Here is a 21,118-nt window from a genome sequence, read left to right on the forward strand (position 1 = left end):
TGGAGGTTGGGGAGGGGGTCCGTGCTGGGGTGGAGGTTGGGGGTTGGGGGGGGTCCGTGCCGGGGTGGAGGTTGGGGGTTGGAGGGGGTCCGTGCTGGGGTGGAGGTTGGGGAGGGGGTCCGTGCTGGGGTGGAGGTTGGGGGGGGTCCGTGCTGGGGTGGAGGTTGGGGAGTGGGTCCGTGCCGGGGTGGAGGTTGGGGGTTGGGGGGGGTCCGTGCCGGGGTGGAGGTTGGGGGGGGGGTCCGTGCTGGGGTGGAGGTTGGGGGGGGGGGGGTCCGTGCTGGGGTGGAGGTTGGGGAGGGGGTCCATGCCGAGGAGGGTGATGGGAGGGCAAATGAGTTGGTCCACCTGGCCAGGTGCCAGCCTCCAACAGTTGGAGCCATGCGGTCCATGCCACCTGGCTGGGGGGAGGAGGGGATATGGGCAATGATGACATGTCGTCGTTCCCCTCCCCCCCCCACCAGGCCGTCATGTTTTCAGATCATCCAGCGATGTTGGCCGCCGTGGTGGCAGCCGCTCATGTCTATGTTGCCCTGGATGAGGAGGAGGAGGAGGAGGAGGAGCGTGCCAGAGAGGCGGCAGCCGCCCAGGCTGGAGGGACACCTGACCGACAGGACGAGGAGGGGGAGGAGGACGTCGCGGCCCCACGGCAACGGAGGCACCCGAGGGCGCCCCGTGTATACCGGCCCCGGCAGTCATACCAGGACCTCACGGACCGGGAATGCAGGAGGAGACTCCGGCTGAGCCGGGAAACCGTGGCACACATCTGCCACCTGCTGGCACACCTGTCACCGCATGGCACTGGCGGGGGGCACCCTCTCCCCGTGTCCGTCAAGGTTACGGTGGCCCTGAACCTTTATGCGACGGGGTCATTCCAGGCACCGAGTGGGGACCTGTCCAGCATATCGCAGACATCGGTGCACCGGTGCATCCGGGCAGTGACAGATGCCCTTTATGCCATGGCGCACCGCTACATCCGCTTCCCCGTGGACCGGGCCAGCCAAGGTGCCCGGGCCGTGGGCTTCTCTGCCGTGGCCGGGTTCCCCATGGTCCAGGGCGCGATCGATGGGATGCACGTCGCCGTGCGGCCACCTGCAGATAACAGGGCCGTGTTCACTAATAGGAAGGGGACCTACTCGATGAACGTACAGGTGGTCTGCGACCACCGCATGATGATCCTGCACGTCTGCGCCCGTCACCCAGGCAGTGTACACGACTCATTCATGTTGTCGCGGTCATCCATCCCCGGCATGTACGAGGGACGCCATCCCCGGCTGAGGGGCTGGTTGCTGGGCGACAGGGGCTACCCATTGCGATCGTGGCTGATGACACCTATACGGAGGCCGCGCAATGAGGCGGAGAACCGCTACAATGATGCGCATGTAGCGACAAGGGGAGTGATCGAGAGGTGCTTTGGCGTGCTGAAGATGCGTTTCAGGTGCCTGGACCTCTCTGGGGGCGCCCTCCAGTATCGGTCAGATAGGGTCGGCCGCATCATTGTGGTGTGCTGCGTCCTGCACAACATAGCCCAGCAGAGGGGCGATGTGCCGCAGGCAGAGGAGGGCGGAGTGGAGGAGCAGCAGGAAGAGGCACAGTCCTCCCCAGATGAGGGGGATGGGGGCAATGGTCAGGGCAGACGGGGTAGACACAGGCGGGTGGCTGTCCACCGTTACCGGCTGGCCCAGCGGGCACGGGACAGACTGATAGACGCCCGCTTCACTGACTAGATGGGCGTGGGAATCGGGTAGTATGGCCACAGACCGCACACCATGGCAACAGCCGACCACCCACACCCCCCACCCATCCACCCACCCAGCACCCTCACCCCCCTCCCCAACCCCACCCACCCCACCCGCATGCACACCACCCCCCCCGCCCATTGCCGATCCACCGGCGGCACAACGGGCCGGGCTCACCCAGTTGCGGGTGGACGCGTGTCTATCGCAGGCCATGGAGAATGATGACAACCCGCCTCCGATGAGCTCCTGGCTCTACATCGTTGGACTATGTCTGACCCATGGCCACAGTACCACCATCCACCCGGACCATCCCTGCATGCGGCTGTGACACTGCAGCGCACGGTCCCGTCCTCTGCCCGGGGGGATGTTGATGGCGGCCCAGGGGGAAGGGGGCAGACTCACCTGGGGCTGAGGTAAGACCACCCCTCACACACACACTTGCGCTCAACGTACATGACACGCCCGCACACTTTGGACAGAGCACAAAGGCAGCTTCGGTAGGTGTAACATTGACTTTAATAACCAAAGGAGTTCATGCACGTGCCCTAGCCCCTAAAACTCATCTGTGCCCTGCACCCGTGCCAACTTACTCAGTGTCTAATTGTTTGGCCTTACGGGCCCTTTGACTACGTCTACGTGGTTCCCCAGACGGTACAGCAGAACTGGAGGTTGTCTCCTGTGATTCCTGCCCTCTGACACTGGATCCCTTTGGCGGCCGTTTCCTGGGGCGTCCTGGCCTAGATGGGCCAGGCTGCGGCCCGGGCGACTGGGATGGCGAGCTGCCAGCCTGTCCTGCCCGTTGCCCACCCGATGCACCTGGGACGGAAGGGGGGGAGTCCGAGGTGTCGCGGTGTACCGGGACCTCCCCTACAGAGGGAGCCGGGACGGACCACACCACCTCCTCCTCCCTCGGGGTGCCCGATGGCCCCCAGGCCTCTACATGGGTGGGGGATGCGAACGGACTGGCCATCCGACGCCCCCCCCGACATCTGGCGCTGCCAGTCCTGGAGGCCCGTGCTGGTATCGACAGGGGTCTGCAGGTGTTGGCAAACCCTGTCTGTGACAGTGCGACGCCGGCTCGCACAAGGCCACTGGCGCCGATGCCCTCAGCGATGGCCTGCTGAGACTGGGCCATGGCCTGCAGAGACTGGGCCATGGCCTGCTGAGACTGGGCTATGGCCTGCTGAGACTGGGCCATGGCCTGCTGAGACTGGGCTATGGCGTTGAGCGCCTCTGCCATCTGGCGCTGGCACTGGCTCATGGCCTCCTGTGAGAGGGCAGCCATTTCCTGGGCCACAGACGCCGCCTGCACGGAAGGCCCCAGGCCTCGCAAACCGTTCCCCATGTCTGACACCGTCGCAACCATTGCCTCCACCGCGGACGCCACCCGTGTGGTGTCAGCCTGGGTGGCACGCATGACCGGGACCACTCCCAGCTCCTGGACGCGGGTGGACTCCTCCACCTGCGACCGCAGCCGCCGCAAGCCGCCCGTCACCCTCTTCGCTCGTCTCCGGGTCGGTGGTTGCATCGGATCTATGTGTGGGTGTGGTAACTGCAGGAACCCGGGATCCATCTGGGCGGCAGATGTTCGCTTGGGCTGGGCTGCCCTCCGACCGCCCGGCTCCTCTGCTGCTCCTACCTCCACCTGCTGTACCGGGACGGCTGTGTTGTGCGCACCAGTGAGTGTACCAGACGCCTCATCACTAAAGTGCCCAACCGTGATGAGTGTTTCTGCGATGGTGGAGGGTGTTGGTGACAGCAGTGGCGTTGTGTCGTGCTCTTCGTCCCACTCTGACTCCATGGCACTTTGGGGTGGGGGTTCGTCTCCACCCATCCACTCTGAGTCACTGTCCGGTATTTCGTCTTCCCGGGTAGGGGTGTCCTGGGTAGTGCTGTCCCGGGTAGTGCTGTCCCGGGTAGGGGTGTCCTGGGTAGTGCTGTCCCGGGTAGGGGTGTCCTGGGTAGTGGTGTCCTGGGTAGTGGTGTCCTGGGTAGTGGTGTCCTAGGTAGTGGTGTCCTGGCTCGGATGTGACGGGGGCCTGTGGCTGCCCCCCTCATCGCTGGGTGGTCGCTCCCGCACGTGACGGGGGTGTCGTCTCCCTGTTGCTCCAGGTCTCTCCGTCTCCCGTGGTGTGCGAGGGGCATCCTGCGGGCGTCGCATGCTGGAGGATCCGGGTCTCTCCGTCTCCCGTGGTCTCCGAGGGGCATCCTGCGGGCGTCGCATGCTGGAGGGTCCGGGTCTCTCCGTCTCCCGTGGTCTCCGAGGGGCATCCTGCGGGCGTCGCATGCTGGAGGGTGCGGGTCTCTCCGTCTCCTGTGGTCTCCGAGGGGCATCCTGCGGGCGGTCTGCATCTGCGGGGATGGGTGCCTGGACGTTTGGTCCTGCGATACACAATGAAGCATGCATGGTTAGACATCAGGCAGTGATCAGGTGATACGGGGGAGGGGGATATAGGGGAGGGGGGATATGGGGACGGGCTGTCGGTGGCTCACTTGCTGGTGGGCCCTCGACCTCTGCATCAGCAACCTCCCGGTCCTCAGGTCCGCCAGCCAGTTCCAGGGCCCTTTCCTCGTGTACGGTCAGTGGCCTCTCATCAGCGGGCCCTCCTCCAGTCCTCATATGCTCCCTATTGTTGTGTGCGTTCTTCTCCTGTGGGGAGGGGGGGGTGGTGGCAGGGGTAAAAGGCAACAGTGTTAGGCAGGTATATGAATGCACGCCATCGGTTGCGCGTGCATTGCAGAGGTTAAGGTTAGGGCTGGATTCACTTGGGGGAGGGGGGGATATGGGGGAGGGGGGGATATGGGGGAGGGGGGGATATGGGGGAGGGGGGATATGGGGGAGGGGGGATATGGGGGAGGGGGGATATGGGGGAGGGGGGGATATGGGGGAGGGGGGATATGGGGGAGGGGGGGATATGGGGGATATGGGGGAGGGGGGATATGGGGGAGGGGGGATATGGGGGAGGCTCACCCTGCCTGCTCTGACGAGGTTGTTCACCTTCTTGTGGCACTGGGTGCCTGTCCGTGGTGTCAGGGCCACAGCGGTGACGGCCTCTGCCACCTCCCTCCACAGACGCCGGCTGTGGCGTGGGGCAACTCTGCGGCCGTGCCCGGGATACAGGGCGTCCCTCCTCTGCTCCACCGCGTCCAGGAGCGCCTCCACATCGCGTGACTCGAACCTCGGGGCTGAGCGACGGCCAGCCATCCAGTCGGGTGTTGCGGTCGGGTGTTCCGGTCGGGTGGGGGGGGAGCTGCGCGGCCTTATGAGCCGTCACGCCGTGCAGCGCGTATGATGCTGCATGGCGTGAACCACGTGCGCAAGCGCGGATCCCGATACGTCGCTGCTAGCCCATTTCGGGCCGGATACTATCGACCCATTTTTATGACGTGACGCAAGTGGGATTTGCGCCGTTTTTTGCGCCGATCGGCGGACTTTCCGCCGATAACGGAGAATTTCGCCCCTTATCTCTAATTGGTGCCCATGAACTGTGACTGTCAGTTATTGCTGGGGTACTTGCAACAGTAAACTGTTTAGAAAGCTTCTGAGAGACAGGAGGCATCCCAAGCTCTCCTACACTCTAAAATCAGTAGATTGTCATTTCAGGGAACAGGCTAGTTTCAGGAAAAGCTCGAGCAGCCCCGGTTCTTACGCGTTCTCACTAAGAGGATGCGTAACCTCAGTAACATGAATAGATTAGAGAGATTGGGACTGTTTTCCTTGGAGAAGAGAGGGCTGAGAGGGGATTTATTAAAGGTATTCAAAATCATGACGGGTATGAAAGGCACTGAGACCCACTGGCAGAAGGACCGAGGGTCAGAGGGCACAGATTAAAGGTAGTTGGCAAATGAAGCAATGGCAACATTAGGAAAACATTTTTTCACTCGGCACGTGTTTGGGATCCAGAATGCACAGCCTGAGAATATGGTTGAGGTAGAATCAATCGAGGCATTGAGAAGGAATTTGATGATTACCTGAAAAGAAAGGATGTGCAGGGCTTTGAGAAGGAGGGGAAGTGGCTCTCTCGGAGAATTGCTCTGTCAGAAAGCAAACACCGATACAATGGGTCAAATGGCCTGTGCGAAACCATTCCATGATTCAATTATTCTAGGTGGAAGACACCAGACAGATAGTGCACCAAAGTGCGGGAGACAATGGGCGTCATTCTCCGACCCCCCAACGGGTCGGAGAATGGCCGTTGGCCGCCGTGAATCCCGCCCCCGCCGGTTGCCGAAGTCTCCAAAGGGAGAAAAGTCGGCGGGGCGTTAATGGCGCCGCTGACGTCGGAGAATGGCACGGGTCTGCGCAAGGCAGACGATTTTCGGCCTGCCGATATTCTCCCTTCCGGATGGGCCGAAGTCCCGTCGACGTGATGACCGTTCACGTCGACGTAAATTAAACCTCCTTTTCATCGGCGTGACCCGGTGCTCCAGGTTCACGCCGACCAGCGTGGAGGTGGGTGACGGCCTGGGGGGTTGGCCGCTGGAGAGGCGATGGCGTGGCCGCAGTCTGAATGTGTGGGGAGAGGTGTGTCTAGGGTTGTGTGTGTGTGTGTGCGGCGGGGGGGGGGGGGGGGGGGTGGTTAGAGTGGGCTGGGCTCCGGGGGAGTGCCGGGAGGGGGGTCCGTGCCGGGGAGGGGGATGGGTGGGTCCGTGCCGGGGAGGGGGATGGGGGGGACCGTGCCGGGGAGGAGGATGGGGGAGGGGGGTCCGTGCCGGGGAGGAGGATGGGGGAGGGGGGTCTGTGCCGGGGAGGAGGATGGGGGAGGGGGGTCCGTGCCGGGGAGGAGGATGGGGGAGGGGGGTCCGTGCCGGGGAGGAGGATGGGGGAGGGGGTTCCGTGCCGGGGAGGAGGATGGGGGGTCCGTGCCGGGGAGGAGGATGGGGGAGGGGGGTCCGTGCCGGGGAGGGGGATGGGGGGTCCGTGCCGGGGAGGGGGGGGTGTGAGGGCAAGTGAGTTGGTCCACCTGGCCAGGTGCCAGCCTCCAACAGTTGGATCCATGCGGTCCATGCCACCTGGCTGGGGGGAGGAGGGGATATGGGCAATGATGACATGTCGTCGTTCCCCCCCCCCCGCCCACCAGGCCGTCATGTTTTCCGATCATCCAGCGATGTTGGCCGCCGTGGCGGCAGCCGCTAATGTCCATGTTGCCCTGGATGAGGAGGAAGAGGAGGAGGAGGAGCGTGCCAGAGAGGCGGCGCAGGCTGCCGCAGAGGGGCAGGCGGCAGCCGCCCAGGCTGGAGGGACACCTGACCGACAGGACGAGGAGGGGGAGGAGGACGTCGCGGCCCCACGGCAACGGAGGCACCCGAGGGCGCCCCGTGTGTACCGGCCCCGGCAGTCATACCAGGACCTCACGGACCAGGAATGCAGGAGGAGACTCCGGATGAGGCGGGAAACCGTGGCACACATCTGCCACCTGCTGGCACACCTGTCACCGCGTGGCACAGGCGGGGGGCACCCTCTCCCCGTGTCCGTCAAGGTTACGGTGGCCCTGAACTTTTATGCAACGGGGTCATTCCAGGCACCGAGTGGGGACCTGTCCGGCATATCGCAGACATCGGTGCATCGGTGCATCCGGGCAGTGACAGATGCCCTATATGTCATGGCGCACCGCTACACCCGCTTCCCTGTGGACCGGGCCAGCCAAGATGCCCGTGCCGTGGGCTTCTCTGCCGTGGCCGGGTTCCCCATGGTCCAGGGCGCGATCGATGGGATGCACGTCGCCGTGCGGCCACCTGCAGATAACAGGGCCGTGTTCACCAATAGGAAGGGGACCTATTCGATGAACGTACAGGTGGTCTGCGACCACCGCATGACGATCCTGCAAGTCTGCGCCCGTTACCCAGGCAGTGTACACGACTCATACGTGTTGTCGCGGTCATCCATCCCCAGCATGTACGAGGGACGCCATCCCCGGCTGAGGGGCTGGTTGCTGGGCGACAGGGGCTACCCATTGCGATCGTGGCTGATGACGCCAATACGGAGGCCACGCAATGAGGCGGAGAACCGCTACAATGATGCCCATGTAGCGACAAGGGGAGTGATAGAGAGGTGCTTTGGCGTGTTGAAGATGCGTTTCAGGTGCCTGGACCTCTCTGGGGGCACCTGATGGGGGCAATGGTCAGGGCAGATGGGGTAGACACAGGCGGGTGGCTGTCCACCGTTACCGGCTGGCCCAGCGGGCACGGGACAGACTGATAGCCGCCCGCTTCACTGACTAGATGGGCGTGGGAAACGGGTAGTATGGCCACAGACCGCACACCATGGCAACAGCCGACCACCCACACCCCCCACCCATCCACCCACCCAGCACCCTCACCCCCTCCCCAACCCCACCCACCCCACCCTCATGCACACCCCCCCCCCCCATTGCCGATCCACCTGCGGCACAACGGGCCGGGCTCACACAGTTGCGGGTGGACGCGTGTCTATTGCAGGCCATAAGGATGATGACAACCCGCCCTACGGTGAGCTCCTGGCTCCACATCGTTGTACTATGTCTGACCCATGGCCACAGTACCACCATCCACCCGGACCATCCCTGCATGCGGCTGTGACACTGCAGCGCACGGGCCCGTCCTCTGCCTGAGGGGATGTTGATGGCGGCCCAGGGGGAACGGGGCAGACTCACCTGGGGCTGAGGTAAGACCACCCCTCACACACACACTTGCGCTCAACGTACATGACACCCCCGCACGCTTTGGACAGAGCACAAAGGCAGCTTCTTTAGGTGTAATATTGACTTTAATAACCAAAGGAGTTCATGCACGTGCCCTAGCCCCTAAAACTCATCTGTGCCCTGCACCCGTGCCAACTTACTCAGTGTTTAATTGTTTGGCCTTACGGGCCCTTTGACTACGTCTACGTGGTTCCCCAGACGGTACAGCAGAACTGGAGGTGGACTCCTGTGATTCCTGCCCTCTGACACGGGATCCCTTTGGCAGCCGTTTCCTGGGGCGTCCTGGCCTAGATGGGCCAGTCTGCGGCCCGGGCGACTGGGATGGCGAGCTGCCAGCCTGTCCTGCCCGTTGCCCACCCGATGCACCTGTGACGGAAGGGGGGGAGTCCGAGGTGTCGCGGTGTACCGGGACCTCCCCTACAGGGGGACCCGAGACGGACCACACCACCTCCTCCTCCCTCGGGGTGCCCGATGGCCCCCAGGCCTCTACATGGGTGGGGGATGCGAACGGACTGGCCATCCGACGCCCCCCCGACATCTGGCGCTGCCAGTCCTGGAGGCCCGTGCTGGTATCGACAGGGGTCTGCAGCCATGGAGCCCAGGGGGTTGGCAAACCCTGTCTGTGACAGTGCGACGCCGGCTCGCACATGGCCACTGGCGCCGATGCCCTCAGCGATGGCCTGCTGAGACTGGGCCATGGCCTGCAGAGACTGGGCTATGGCCTGCTGAGACTGGGCCATGGCCTGCTGAGACTGGGCTATGGCGTTGAGCGCCTCTGCCATCTGGCGCTGGCACTGGCTTATGGCCTCCTGTGAGAGGGCAGCCATTTCCTGGGCCACAGACGCCGCCTGCACGGAAAGCCCCAGGCCTCGCAAACCGTTCCCCATGTCTGACACCATCGCACCCATTGCCTCCATCGCGGACGCCACCCGTGCGGTGTCGGCCTGGGTGGCACGCATGACCGGCACCACTCCCAGCTCCTGGTCGCGGGTGGACTCCTCCACCTGCGACCGCAGCCGCCGCAAGCCGTCCGTCACCCTCTTCGCTCGTCTCCGGGTCGGTGGTTGCATCGGATCTATGTGTGGGTGTGGAAACTCCAGGAACCCGGGATCCATCTGGGCGGCAGATGTTCGCTTGGGCTGGGCTGCCCTCCGACCGACCGGCCCCTCTGCTGCTCCTACCTCCACCTGCTGTACCGGGACGGCTGTGTTGTGCGCACCAGTGAGTGTACCAGACGCCTCATCACTAAAGTGCCCAACCGAGGTGAGTGTTTCTGCGATGGTGGAGGGTGTTGGTGACAGCAGTGGTGTTGTGTCGTGCTCTTCGTCCCACTCTGAGTCCATGGCACTTTGGGGTGGGGGTTCGTCTCCAACCATCCACTCTGAGTCACTGCCCGGTATTTCGTCTTCCTGGGTAGTGCTGTCCTGGGTAGTGGTGTCCTGGGTAGTGGTGTCCTGGGTAGTGGTGTCCTGGGTAGTGGTGTCCTGGGTAGTGGTGTCCTGGCTCGGATGTGACGGGGGCCTGTGGCTGCCCCCCTCGTCGCTGGGTGGTCGCTCCCGCACGTGACGGGGGTGTCGTCTCCCTGTTGCTCCAGGTCTCGCCGTCTCCCGTGGCCTCCGAGGGGCATCCTGCGGGCGTCGCATGCCGGAGGGTCCGGGTCTCTCTGTCTCCCGTGGTGTGCGAGGGGCACCCTGCGGGTGTCGCATGCCGGAAGGTCCGGGTCTCTCTGTCTCCCATGGTGTGCGAGGGGCATCCTGCGGGCGTCGCATGCCGGAGGGTCCGGGTCTCTCCGTCTCTCGTGGCCTCCGAGGGGCATCCTGCAGGCGGTCTGCATCTGCGGGGATGGGTGCCTGGACGTTTGGTCCTGCGATACACAATGAAGCATGCATGGTTAGACATCAGGCAGTGATCAGGTGATATGGGGGAGGGGGACATAGGGGAGGGGGGATATGGGGACAGGCTGTCGGTGGCTCACTTGCTGGTTCGCCCCCGACCTCTGCATCAGCAACCTCGCGGTCGTCAGGTCCGCCAGCCAGTTCCAGGGCCCTTTCCTCGTGTTTGGTCAGTGGCCTCTCATCAGCGGGGCCTCCTCCAGTCCTCACATGCTCCCTATTGTTGAGTGCGCGCTTCTCCTGTTGGGGGGGGGGGGGGTGGTGGATGAGGGTGGTGGCAGGGGTAAAAGGCAACACTGTTAGGCAGTTATATGAATGCACGCCATCGGTTGCACGTGCATTGCAGAGGTTAAGGTTAGGGCTGGATTCACTTGGGGATATGGGGGATATGCGGGAGGGGGGATATGGGGGAGGGGGGCTATGGGGGATGGGGGGATATGGGGGGGATATGGGGGATATGGGGGAGGGGGGATATGGGGGAGGGGGGATATGGGGGAGGGGGGAGGGGGGATATGGGGGATATGGGGGAGGGGGATATGGGGGAGAGGAGGATATGGGGGAGGGGGTATATGGGGGAGGGGGGATATGGGGGAGGTGGGATATGGGGGAGGCTCACCCTGCCTGCTCTGTCGAGGTTGTTCACCTTCTTGTGGCACTGGGTGCCTGTCCGTGGTGTCAGGGCCACAGCAGTGACGGCCTCTGCCACCTCCCTCCACAGACGCCGGCTGTGGCGTGGGGCAACTCTGCGGCCGTCCCCGGGATACAGGGCGTCCCTCCCCTGCTCCACAGCGTCCAGGAGCGCCTCCACATCCCGTGACTGGAACCTCGGGGCTGAGCAGCGGCCAGCCATCCAGTCGGGTGTTCCGGTCGGGTGGGGGGGAGCAGCGCGGCCTTATGAGCCGTCACGCCGTGCGGCGCGTATGACGCTGCACGGCGTGAACCACGTGCGCAAGCGCGGATCCCGTTACGTCGCTGCTAGCCCATTTCACGCCAGAGACTTTTGACCCATTTTTCCAGGGTGACGCAAGTGGGATTTGCGCCGGTTTTTGCGCCGATCGGCGGACTTTGCGCCGATAACGGAGAATTTCACCCAATATAAGCAAAAAAAAAACTAAAAAGTGCATGGAGAGCAGAAACTGTATGAGGAATAGAAATTAGTACTTAGAGGGAGAGGGAACTAAGAGAAGAAAAAGTGAGGAGGGGACAAGAAACCATGGAGTGGACTGGAAGACAAGTAAGAATGGCTGAGTTGCATTATATATTTATTTTTCCTAATGGATGAGCTTCCAGGATTCAAACCTCTTGCTACTGTGTTTCTTGGACATAGCAATGTCAATATTTAATACTTAAAATGATGGGAGCTAAAATGGGCCATTTTATTTTCTCACGTTTAATGTGAGCTGGTGAGACATTTTTACAGCCAGCTTATGAGAACATTAACATTGGGATTCCCTGCTGTCATCGCTGATTAAAATCCAATATAAACTTGCTGGATTTCTTAAGGCCAGACAGCGAGAGGTCAGGGTATCCAGGTTCAACCTAGGTTCAAAGATGAGCTTTGAAATGTAAAACGGAGAGTATGTTTTTTTAATGTTAGGATCTTGCTAAGGAGCTAATCATTTTCAATGGTCTCCCTACAGATTTTAAGAAGATAGCTAATGTGGTGAACCATGGCATTCAAAAGTTTACAACTTATCGCACTTTTGGTGATGTTTGGCATTTCCGAAGAGCACCTGGAGAAACCGCACATCTCACCTTTCCAATTCACTCACCATGTTTACAACGCTACTATCTATGAAAATTCTGCCCCCAAGACTTACTTGGAAAGTAGTGTAAAAATGGGCATTCAGATTATAGAGGCTATCGAGAACATTAAATACAAAATTGTTTCTGGAGACAATATGAACATTTTCAAAGCAGAGGAATACTTGGTGGGTGATTTCTGCTTTTTGCGTATAAGGACCAGAAGTTCCAACATGGCTGTTTTAAACAGAGAAGTAAAGGATCATTATCTCCTGACAGTCCAGGCACTTGACGGAACATTCCAACATGAAGCATGGACCAAGGTGATGATCCAGATCCTTGATAAAAATGACTTGCGTCCTCTATTTTCACCGTTGTCGTACTCTGTCTCCATAACAGATGATGCCCCATTGAGATCCAGTGTTGCCAGAATCACCGCAACAGATGCCGATGTTGGAAGCAATGCGGCATTTTATTATGCTTTCAAAGACAGGGCTGATATGTTTGCCATAAATCCCAGTAGCGGAGTTGTCACATTGGCAGGAAGCCTGAATTACACAACTCTTAAGCAATATAGCCTGGAAATCTTGGCAGTGGACCGCACGGTGAAGTTATTTGGAGGCAGTGGGATTGGCAGTGTGGCAAAACTGACTGTGAATGTAGAGTGGGCTGGCATAAGAGCGCCAGGAATTCAGTCTGTACATCTCACCTCTCCTGGAAAGGACCACGATGCTACACGTGCCATTATCACAGTCGAGGAAGGAGTACATGCAGTGGACATTGTGGATGGGGATCCAGCTCACCATTTTAATGTGATACCATTTTACCAAGGCAGTCGAGAGTTCAAGCTACTATATATCAAGGAGGAAAATTGGGTAGACAATTCCCTGGGCTATAACTTGTCTCTGCAAGCTAGAGATAAGAGCAACCCAACTAACCATTCACCAATAAAAATTATCCATGTACCAGCAAAGTGGCCTGAAACCTTAAAGTTTGAGGAAGATCGTTATAAGGTTAGATTGCCTGAGTTTGCACCACCAAATAGTCCTGTTCTAATGGTTAGAGCTCAACCTAAACTTCCAAATCAGACTTATTACCTGGAGCAGAATCACGCCAGTACAAAATTCAGGATAAATCCTCGAACTGGTCTCATTACTACTGCTGCTGTAATGGATTTTTTGGAACAGTCCCACTTTGAATTAAAAGTAAAGGCCAGTATTGGTCACATTTCAGTGAATATCATTATTGATCTCATCGACACCAATAATAATGCTCCAGAGTTCAGAGCATCTTCATACCAAGGGAGTATTGATGAGAATGTACAAATTGGAACAAGTATCTTAACAGTCAACGCAACCGACAAAGACCAAGGTGAAAATGGTTATGTGACGTACAGCATTGCCAATGTAGGTCCTGTCCCCTTCAGCATTCATCCATTTACGGGAACCATTGTGACATCTGAGAACCTGGACTATGAACTTATGCAGCGAGTGTACCATCTACGGGTTTGGGCCTCTGACTGGGGCTCACCATATCACTATGAAGTGGAAGTCCCTGTCACAATTTACTTGAAGAATCTGAATGACAATGAACCACTGTTTGAGAAGAACAATTGCCATGGCAATGTTTCAAGAAATCTCACCGTTGGTCATCTCATCACCACTGTCTCAGCAGTGGATGCAGATGAACTGCAAGGGATCCGATATGAGCTTTTGTCTGGTAATGAACTCGATTTCTTTGATCTCAATCCAATTTCTGGTACACTAATGTTGAAGCGCCCCTTATCTTACAGTCCTGCCCGCATGATCTCATTTTTTCATCTTAAAATCACAGCTACAGATGGAGAGAACTATGCTTCCACTATAGATGTAAACCTCACTGTTACAGATCGCCTGAAAATGGTCAATATGCATTGTAAAGATACTGGAGCAATTAAAAAGCTCGCAGAGATCCTTCTGCTTTCTGTTAAACCACATTATCAACCTCAAGAAGAAGATTCATTCTCTTATATCCACATCGTCAATGCCCACTCTCCACAATTTGATATTCATTTTCCAAACTCCATCGACGTAATCGAGAGCATTCCAGTAGATTCAACCATCTTGAATATTCATGCTATGGATCCTGACTCTGGTTTCAATGGCAAGATGGTCTATGTGATCTCGAATGGGAATGAAGACAGCTGTTTTGTTGTAGAGATGGAGACTGGGGTGCTGAAAGTTGTGTTACCCTTAGATCATGAAACAACAAGTCTTTACACTTTAAACATTACAATTTATGATCTTGGAAAACCTCAGAAATTCTCTTGGAGGGTGTTGACAGTGCATGTGCTGGATGCAAATGATAATAAACCAAAATTTTTTCAGGATAGTTATTCAGCAGTAATACGTGAAAATGTGGAGCTTGGGACGTCTATAGCCCAGGTAAAGGCTAAAGATAATGATGTGGGAGATAATGGAGAAATAAAATACTCACTTCTAAGTGGTACCAAGACATTTTCCATTGAGAAAGCTTCAGGTATAGTGCATGTTTCTGGCACATTAGATCGAGAACTTCATCCAATACATGTTCTGAAAATTGAAGCCAGAGATCAGGCTCGACAAGAGCCTCAACTATTCTCAACTATCGATCTAACAGTGATCATAGAAGATGTAAATGATAACCCACCTCAGTTTGTCCCATCTCACTACAGGGTGAGAGTTCCTGAAGATATTCCAGTAGGAACTGTCATAGTATGGCTTGAGGCCTACGATCCAGATCTGGGACCGGGAGGTGAAGTGAAATATAGCCTGATAACAACTGGAGAAAATGCATTCAGAATTGACAGACAAGCAGGAGCTATCCGTACCAATAAGCAATTAGACTTTGAAAGTAAGAATTTTTATAATCTAACAGCTCATGTGATTGACAGTGGAAAACCACATTCTCTGAGCTCCACCTGTTATGTGGAAATCGAAGTGATTGACGTCAATGAAAACCTGCATCGACCACACTTCTCCTCCTTTGTGATTAAAAGCTCTGTCAGTGAAGGAGTCCCTGTGGGAACCTCAGTGATTACACTCACTGCTCAAGATGAAGACAACGGAAATGATGGTACGATTCGATATTCGATCAAGGGTGGAACAGGCCTTGGATTCCTCACCATTAATGAAAATACAGGTAAGAACATGAGCAGAAAGTCTGATGGGTATCATATTATTCTGATTCCATAAAACTCCAAAGGATTATATGATTCATATTATTGAATGTTTGAGGATTGAGACTTTTTAAAGAATTTCATCTAAAATAAATTTGTAAATGTGTAAAATTTAGTTTGTAAAATAAAGTCTAAACATATTGCAGATTAGAGTCATAGGGCAGGATTTTCCAGTGACAGAGGCAGCCCGCCATTAGTCAAACGTGAGATCTTCCGGTGCCACCGAAGTCCAAGGGGTTTTGTGTGACCCGCACCCTCCAACACCTGGGAACCCATCATGGGGGGGGAAGGGTTGCCATTGGCGGGACTGGAAGATTCTGCTGGCAGGAAGGGTCCAATCATAGAGTCATGACTACACATGGGAGGTTATTTGGCTCCTCAAGTCAATGCCGGCTCTCCATCGAGAATTCTAGCCAGTCCCATTCTCCTGCTGGATCCCCCTAGTCCTGCAAGTTTCCGTCTCAAGTACCCATCGAGTCTCATTTTGAAATCATTAATCACCTGAGCTTCCACCTCATCACCATTTCCTGTGTACATCTCCCCTACATTCCTTGCCCAAAACGTTATAACCACGGGGGACATTCTCTGGCCTCCCCACGGCGTTTTTCTCGCAGCGGGGAGGCAGTGCTCCATCCTCTGGTTCCACTGCTGTCAAAGGGCTATCCCATTGATCCCACATCCCGCCACCTGGAAACCCGCCGGTGCAGGTGCGCCATTGGCAGGACCAGAGGATCCCACTGGCGTGAATAGCCGGAGAATTCCGAGGTGTGTTGCCCCTCTCACCAACCCATCCTTGTAACATCAGCTAATGTAAGAAAAAATGGACGGATTTAAAAAAGAAAATTCCCTCAGGAACGAACGTTGGTGAGTTAATTTTCTTCTGCCAACTGCAGAGGACCTTCTTGTAAGCTTAGAAAATAATTCTATGTTGATGAGGTCTTGGTGTTAATCCTGAGAGATCAAGAAACAAATACAGAGTGCAGATATTGCTGAGTTTGAATATATGTGCATCTTAATGAGTTGTCATGAGAAATATCAACAGATTGAAAACTGGTCAGTTTGAAGCTTTGAAAATTGGCAGAGTGATGTGTAATGGGCAGATGAATCAATATTATCTGCTTCACACTACCATCCAAAGATAAAATTACACCCAATTGCCCTCAAATGAGAGGAAGAATACAAAAACGTCAAAAACATTCCTTTTGAATCCCATTCTTAAAATTACAAAGCCAACGGGTCAGAGTGGACAGAGCGAACCCTTAATCCATCTCATTGCTTGCTCCAAAACTCAATTCAATTCAAATTGAAACCAATTCATTGTCTCCAAGAGAGACATACAAGATCCAAGCTGACAAGAAAAGGCATTGCACCTCATCTTGGGCTTGATCTCAGCCAAAAGACCGAGAAGCGATGAAGAATACAATAACAATAATTACAAATTTACTAAATATGCTTCACTGGGGAAATGTGCCACTATCTAGAAACGTTAAAAATTTTGTTTAGCTCCTCATTGCTACTTGATAAAACATTTCAAAATCTGTCAGTATGATTTGTGGTTTGAAAATAGTATTGAAGGTAAGGTGGTCCATCCATTCTGTATTGAAACAACCTCGAGACTTACAAATTCTGCTTACCCAAAGGCTTGCTGTGCAGTTTGCACATTTTTGGAACAGAGGCCTATTTTGTAAATGAAAGCTTGTTGCATTGCAGAAATGAACACAATAAACGGACTGAACATTAGGACATACATTCTGAGTTTGCTATTTATATAAATCATGGGGTTTTCTTCAGTACTTATTCTTTGTTTCCTGAAGACGGTGGATTCTCTTGTAACAGTAGCCCTCCTGTACATACGAACATAGAAATGGGAATTAACTATTCAGCCACTTGACCCTGTTCTGTCTGGCATCATGATTGATCCAATTGCTTTTTAAAATTTTTTATGAACTTAAGAGTGCCCAATTTGTTTTCCAATGAAGGGCCAATTTAGTGTGGCCAATTCACCTACCCTGCACATCTTTCTGGGTTGTGGGGGTGAGACCCACGCAGACACAGGGAGAATGTACAAACTCCACATGGACAGTGACCCATGGCTGGGATCAAACCCGGATCCTTGGTGCTGTGAGGCAGCAGTGCTAACCACTGTGCCACCCAAATCAATTGCTTTGACTCCATACCCATTAATACCCTTGGGTAACAAAATTTCACTAATCTTATATTTAAAGTTACTGGCTGAACTTGTGTTTTGTTGCTTTTTGTGCGAGAGAGTTCCACACTTCCATTATGTTTTCATGAAGTATTTCCTAGTTTTTCTTCTGGGACCCCTGGCTCTGATTTCAAGGTCATCTCCCCTTCTCTCAGACTCTCCAACCAGTGGTAAAGATTTCCTCTCTCCACATTCTCAATTCCTTCCAAAGTACTAAAAGCTCAATCCCAACAAATGAGTTCTTAACCTTCAACGTTACCGAGAATACATAATCTATTTTATGTAATATCTCCTCAACATGCTGGTCCACTTCTTCAAAGGCTAAGATATCCTTCTGTGGTGTTTTCAGAATCATACATTGTACTCTGGATGTGGCTTAACCAGACCTTCTTTTGTAAATCTGGAGCAAAGCTTCCTCCCATTATATTCCAGCCCTCTAGTTTTAAAGAGCAGGGGTGGGATTCTCTGACCCCCCCTGCTGGGTCGGAGAATCGCCGGGGGACGGCGTGAATCCTGCCCCCGGCGGCCGGCGAATTCTCCGGCACCAAAAATTCGGTGGGGCGAGATTCGTGCCACGCCGGTCGGCGCCCCCCCCCACCCCCCAGCAATTCTCCGGCCCGCGATGGGCCGAAGTTCCGCTACTGTAATGCCGGCCCCGCCAGCGTGAATCAAACCACCTACCCTCCCGGCGGGACTGGGGACGCGGGCGGGCTCCGGGGTCCTGGGGGGGGTGGGGGGGGGGGCACGAGGCGATCTGGCCCCAGGGGGTGCCCCCACGGTGGCCTAGCCCATGATCGGGGCCCACCGATCCGCGGGCAGGCCTGTGCCGTGGGGGCACTCTTTTCCTTCCGCCTCGGCCATAGCCTCCGCGATTGCCGACGCGGAAGTGACCCCCCCCTGCGCATGCGTGGGGATGATGTCAGCAGCTGCTGACACACCCGTGCATGCGTGGACCTCTGCCGGCCGGCGAAGTCCCTTCGGCCCCGGCTGGCGTGGCGCCAAAGGCCTTTCCCGCCGGCCGGCGGCGCACCAACCACTCCGGCGCGGGCCTAGCCCCTCAAGGTGAGGGCTTGGCCCCTAAAGGTGCGGAATCCGCACCTTTGGGGTGGCCCGACGCCAGAGTGGTTCCCGCCACTCCATCCCGTCGGGACCCCTTCCACGCTGGGTAGGGGAGAATCCCAGCCCAGCATTTCATTTGCATTTTTGACCATGTATTGCACTTCACTACTACATTTTAATGATCCGTTACATTAAGCAGTAAATCTCTTTTGATTCTTTTATTGCTTTTCACCATTTAAAAAGTGCTGGGGCCAATTCCTTTTTGCTCCAAACTGGAAGCAAAAGTTTATTTTTGCTTCACCCATATCTGCACTGAAATTTATCTGCCACAGTTCCGCACTCTCTTCATCCATCAATGTCACTTTGTAATTTTATATGCCTCCACGTTACTTAATATCTCATCAATCTTTGTCATCAGCAAATTTGGACATGGAACACCCTATTGTGATACCTAAGTTCATAGTAAATATCGTGAATAGCTATGGCCCCAGTGTGGATCCCTGTGCGACACCACCAGTCATTTCCTTCCAATTTGAATGCATACCCATTCTCCCTACTCTCTGTCTTCACCTGCTTAAATAATCTCCTAACCATGCAAATATTTTGCCTTCAATTCAGTAAAATTAGTATTTATTTGAAAAGATGATAAAAAGCTTGTTCTGACAAAATACTGGAAGTATCCTTGCTAAAATCGATTCTATTCCCATTTTGACTTCCTTGGACATACCTTCGCCTCCTTCACCACCTAATTCTCTGTGAGAATTGAAGCCGATGAATTGTGGGACTTTTCAGAGTTTCACATTGACTATACTTGGTCATGGAGAGGACCATTGCTTCTTGCACATTTGCCAATTCTGTAAGGCTCACATATGCATTGTGTCAGAATACATGATTAGCCTGGTGAATTTCATGGGAATGTTGATAGTTTGTTCTTTGCTCTATGGTAAGGCACTGACAATATAGTCTGGAGTGATTTTAAGAGGATAGTTTTAATATAACCCAATGATTGAAAAATGTTCGTGATCAGGTGAACCAATATTGTACCTGAATCCAATGGACTTTCCAACCCTGCGAATTAAGTTAAAATTACCCAATAATTGTGCATTACATAACACCTGAGTTGCTTGCATGTTATTCAGGATCACAGGAACTGGGATTGATGGTAAATCATAAGGTAAAAAGGAAAACCCGTCATTAAAGACAATTTCCTTTCGATTACAGGAACAATACAAACTGTGGAACTCCTTGACCGTGAAAGATGGCCCCACTATTGGCTGACAGTTCTTGCTACGGATTTAGGCGCCATTCCTTGGGTCACTTCAACTGAAGTCTTCATCAAAGTTTTAGATGTGAATGATAATCCTCCTCAGACCACAGCACCTGTTTACTACACCTCAATCAGTGAAAACTCCCAGAAAGATAAACCTGTTCTTCGCATCGACGCAGATGACCCTGATTCCAGTTCACAGGGTCAGCTGACCTTCAGGATCACTGGTGAAAACCCAAGAGGATTCTTTACTATTGACCCAAAGACTGGTATGTTAATACGGTGTGAAACTATCACTTTTTAAAGTTTAATATTTATTGTGTTTTCTTTGCCTATGCTGCCAAAATGAGCGAAGATCTGGGCCAATGTTTGTCAACAGGACAAAAAAATATTTATTTGGTTGTTCTTGGGTAGTACTGCTTTTGTTGAGGCTTTTCCCCCCTTGATTTCTGGTCATTTATTTATGGAATTGTAGCCGTCTTGTCCAAGGTGTCACTTACTAGAAAGCTGCAGAATATGGTTTCTTAAGCAAAGCAAAGGAAATTGGTTAACAATGTCTACACAGAATCAAATGTCGTTTGGAACTCTATGTACACCACATCAACAGCATTGCCCTCATCGACCCTCATCTACATCCTGAAGGTCCATACTTCACTGGAGGGCCATGTTGTGGCGAGCACAGCAGAGCACCAAAATGACCAAGACTTTTGCATTAGGGCATTGGAAGGGACCACCCAACGAGGTCAGGCACCAAAACCAATGCCCTCTGAGGCTGTGATGCCGGATTAGTTGTGAATTTGATATGTTGTCCACAGCACCAATTTCTAGTTAAACCCCTTCTAGTGCTTAGGTGGAGTCCATACAGCCATGCCCACTGTTCTGGTGCCCACGTGATGCCAGGGAGGTGACAAAGTTTTGCCCCCTCCCCTGACCTGTAATGGGAACTGAGCTTTTACTTCAAAAGGATAAATCCTTTCACCAAAGATCAGCATTCAGGCTTATCAGATACTTTTGTGGCCTCCATGACTCACCCCTGACATGGTCCATGTCTATCTTCAGCTGGTTTGAGACAGATGGCTCCGAAACATCGGTCGCTTCTACCAAATTTTAAAACGTTTAAGACGATGGGATTTTCACAAACCCTTAATTAACTTTCTTGGCCTAAACACCTGAACAGAAGCAATGGTGGACACTCTCCCCTGCCACCATCAGAGAAATGTTGTTGACATCAGAAACATTGACAGGGGCCAGGATTCTCCATTCACTGCCATTGCGATCGGAAATCCCGATCAGGCGAAGAATGGAGCGTCGGCAGAAAAACGGGATCAATGCTGGG

The 21,118-nt window shown here is 54.6% G+C and overlaps 1 protein-coding gene across 1 annotated transcript in view; it reads left to right on the forward strand.

Annotated features, from left to right (window-relative positions):
* LOC140427095 (protocadherin Fat 1-like) overlaps positions 1–21,118 on the forward strand; it is a 212,507-nt gene that overhangs the window by 63,658 nt on the left and 127,731 nt on the right. Inside the window, exons 2-3 of the mRNA XM_072512608.1 lie at positions 11,952–15,213; positions 19,737–20,051. Coding sequence (XP_072368709.1) covers positions 11,982–15,213; positions 19,737–20,051 — 3,547 coding nt within the window. The 5' untranslated portion in view covers positions 11,952–11,981. The remainder of the gene's footprint in view (positions 1–11,951; positions 15,214–19,736; positions 20,052–21,118) is intronic.

Source organism: Scyliorhinus torazame, chromosome 7 (assembly GCF_047496885.1).
Source record: "Scyliorhinus torazame isolate Kashiwa2021f chromosome 7, sScyTor2.1, whole genome shotgun sequence".
Classification (NCBI taxonomy): Eukaryota; Metazoa; Chordata; class Chondrichthyes; order Carcharhiniformes; family Scyliorhinidae; genus Scyliorhinus; species Scyliorhinus torazame.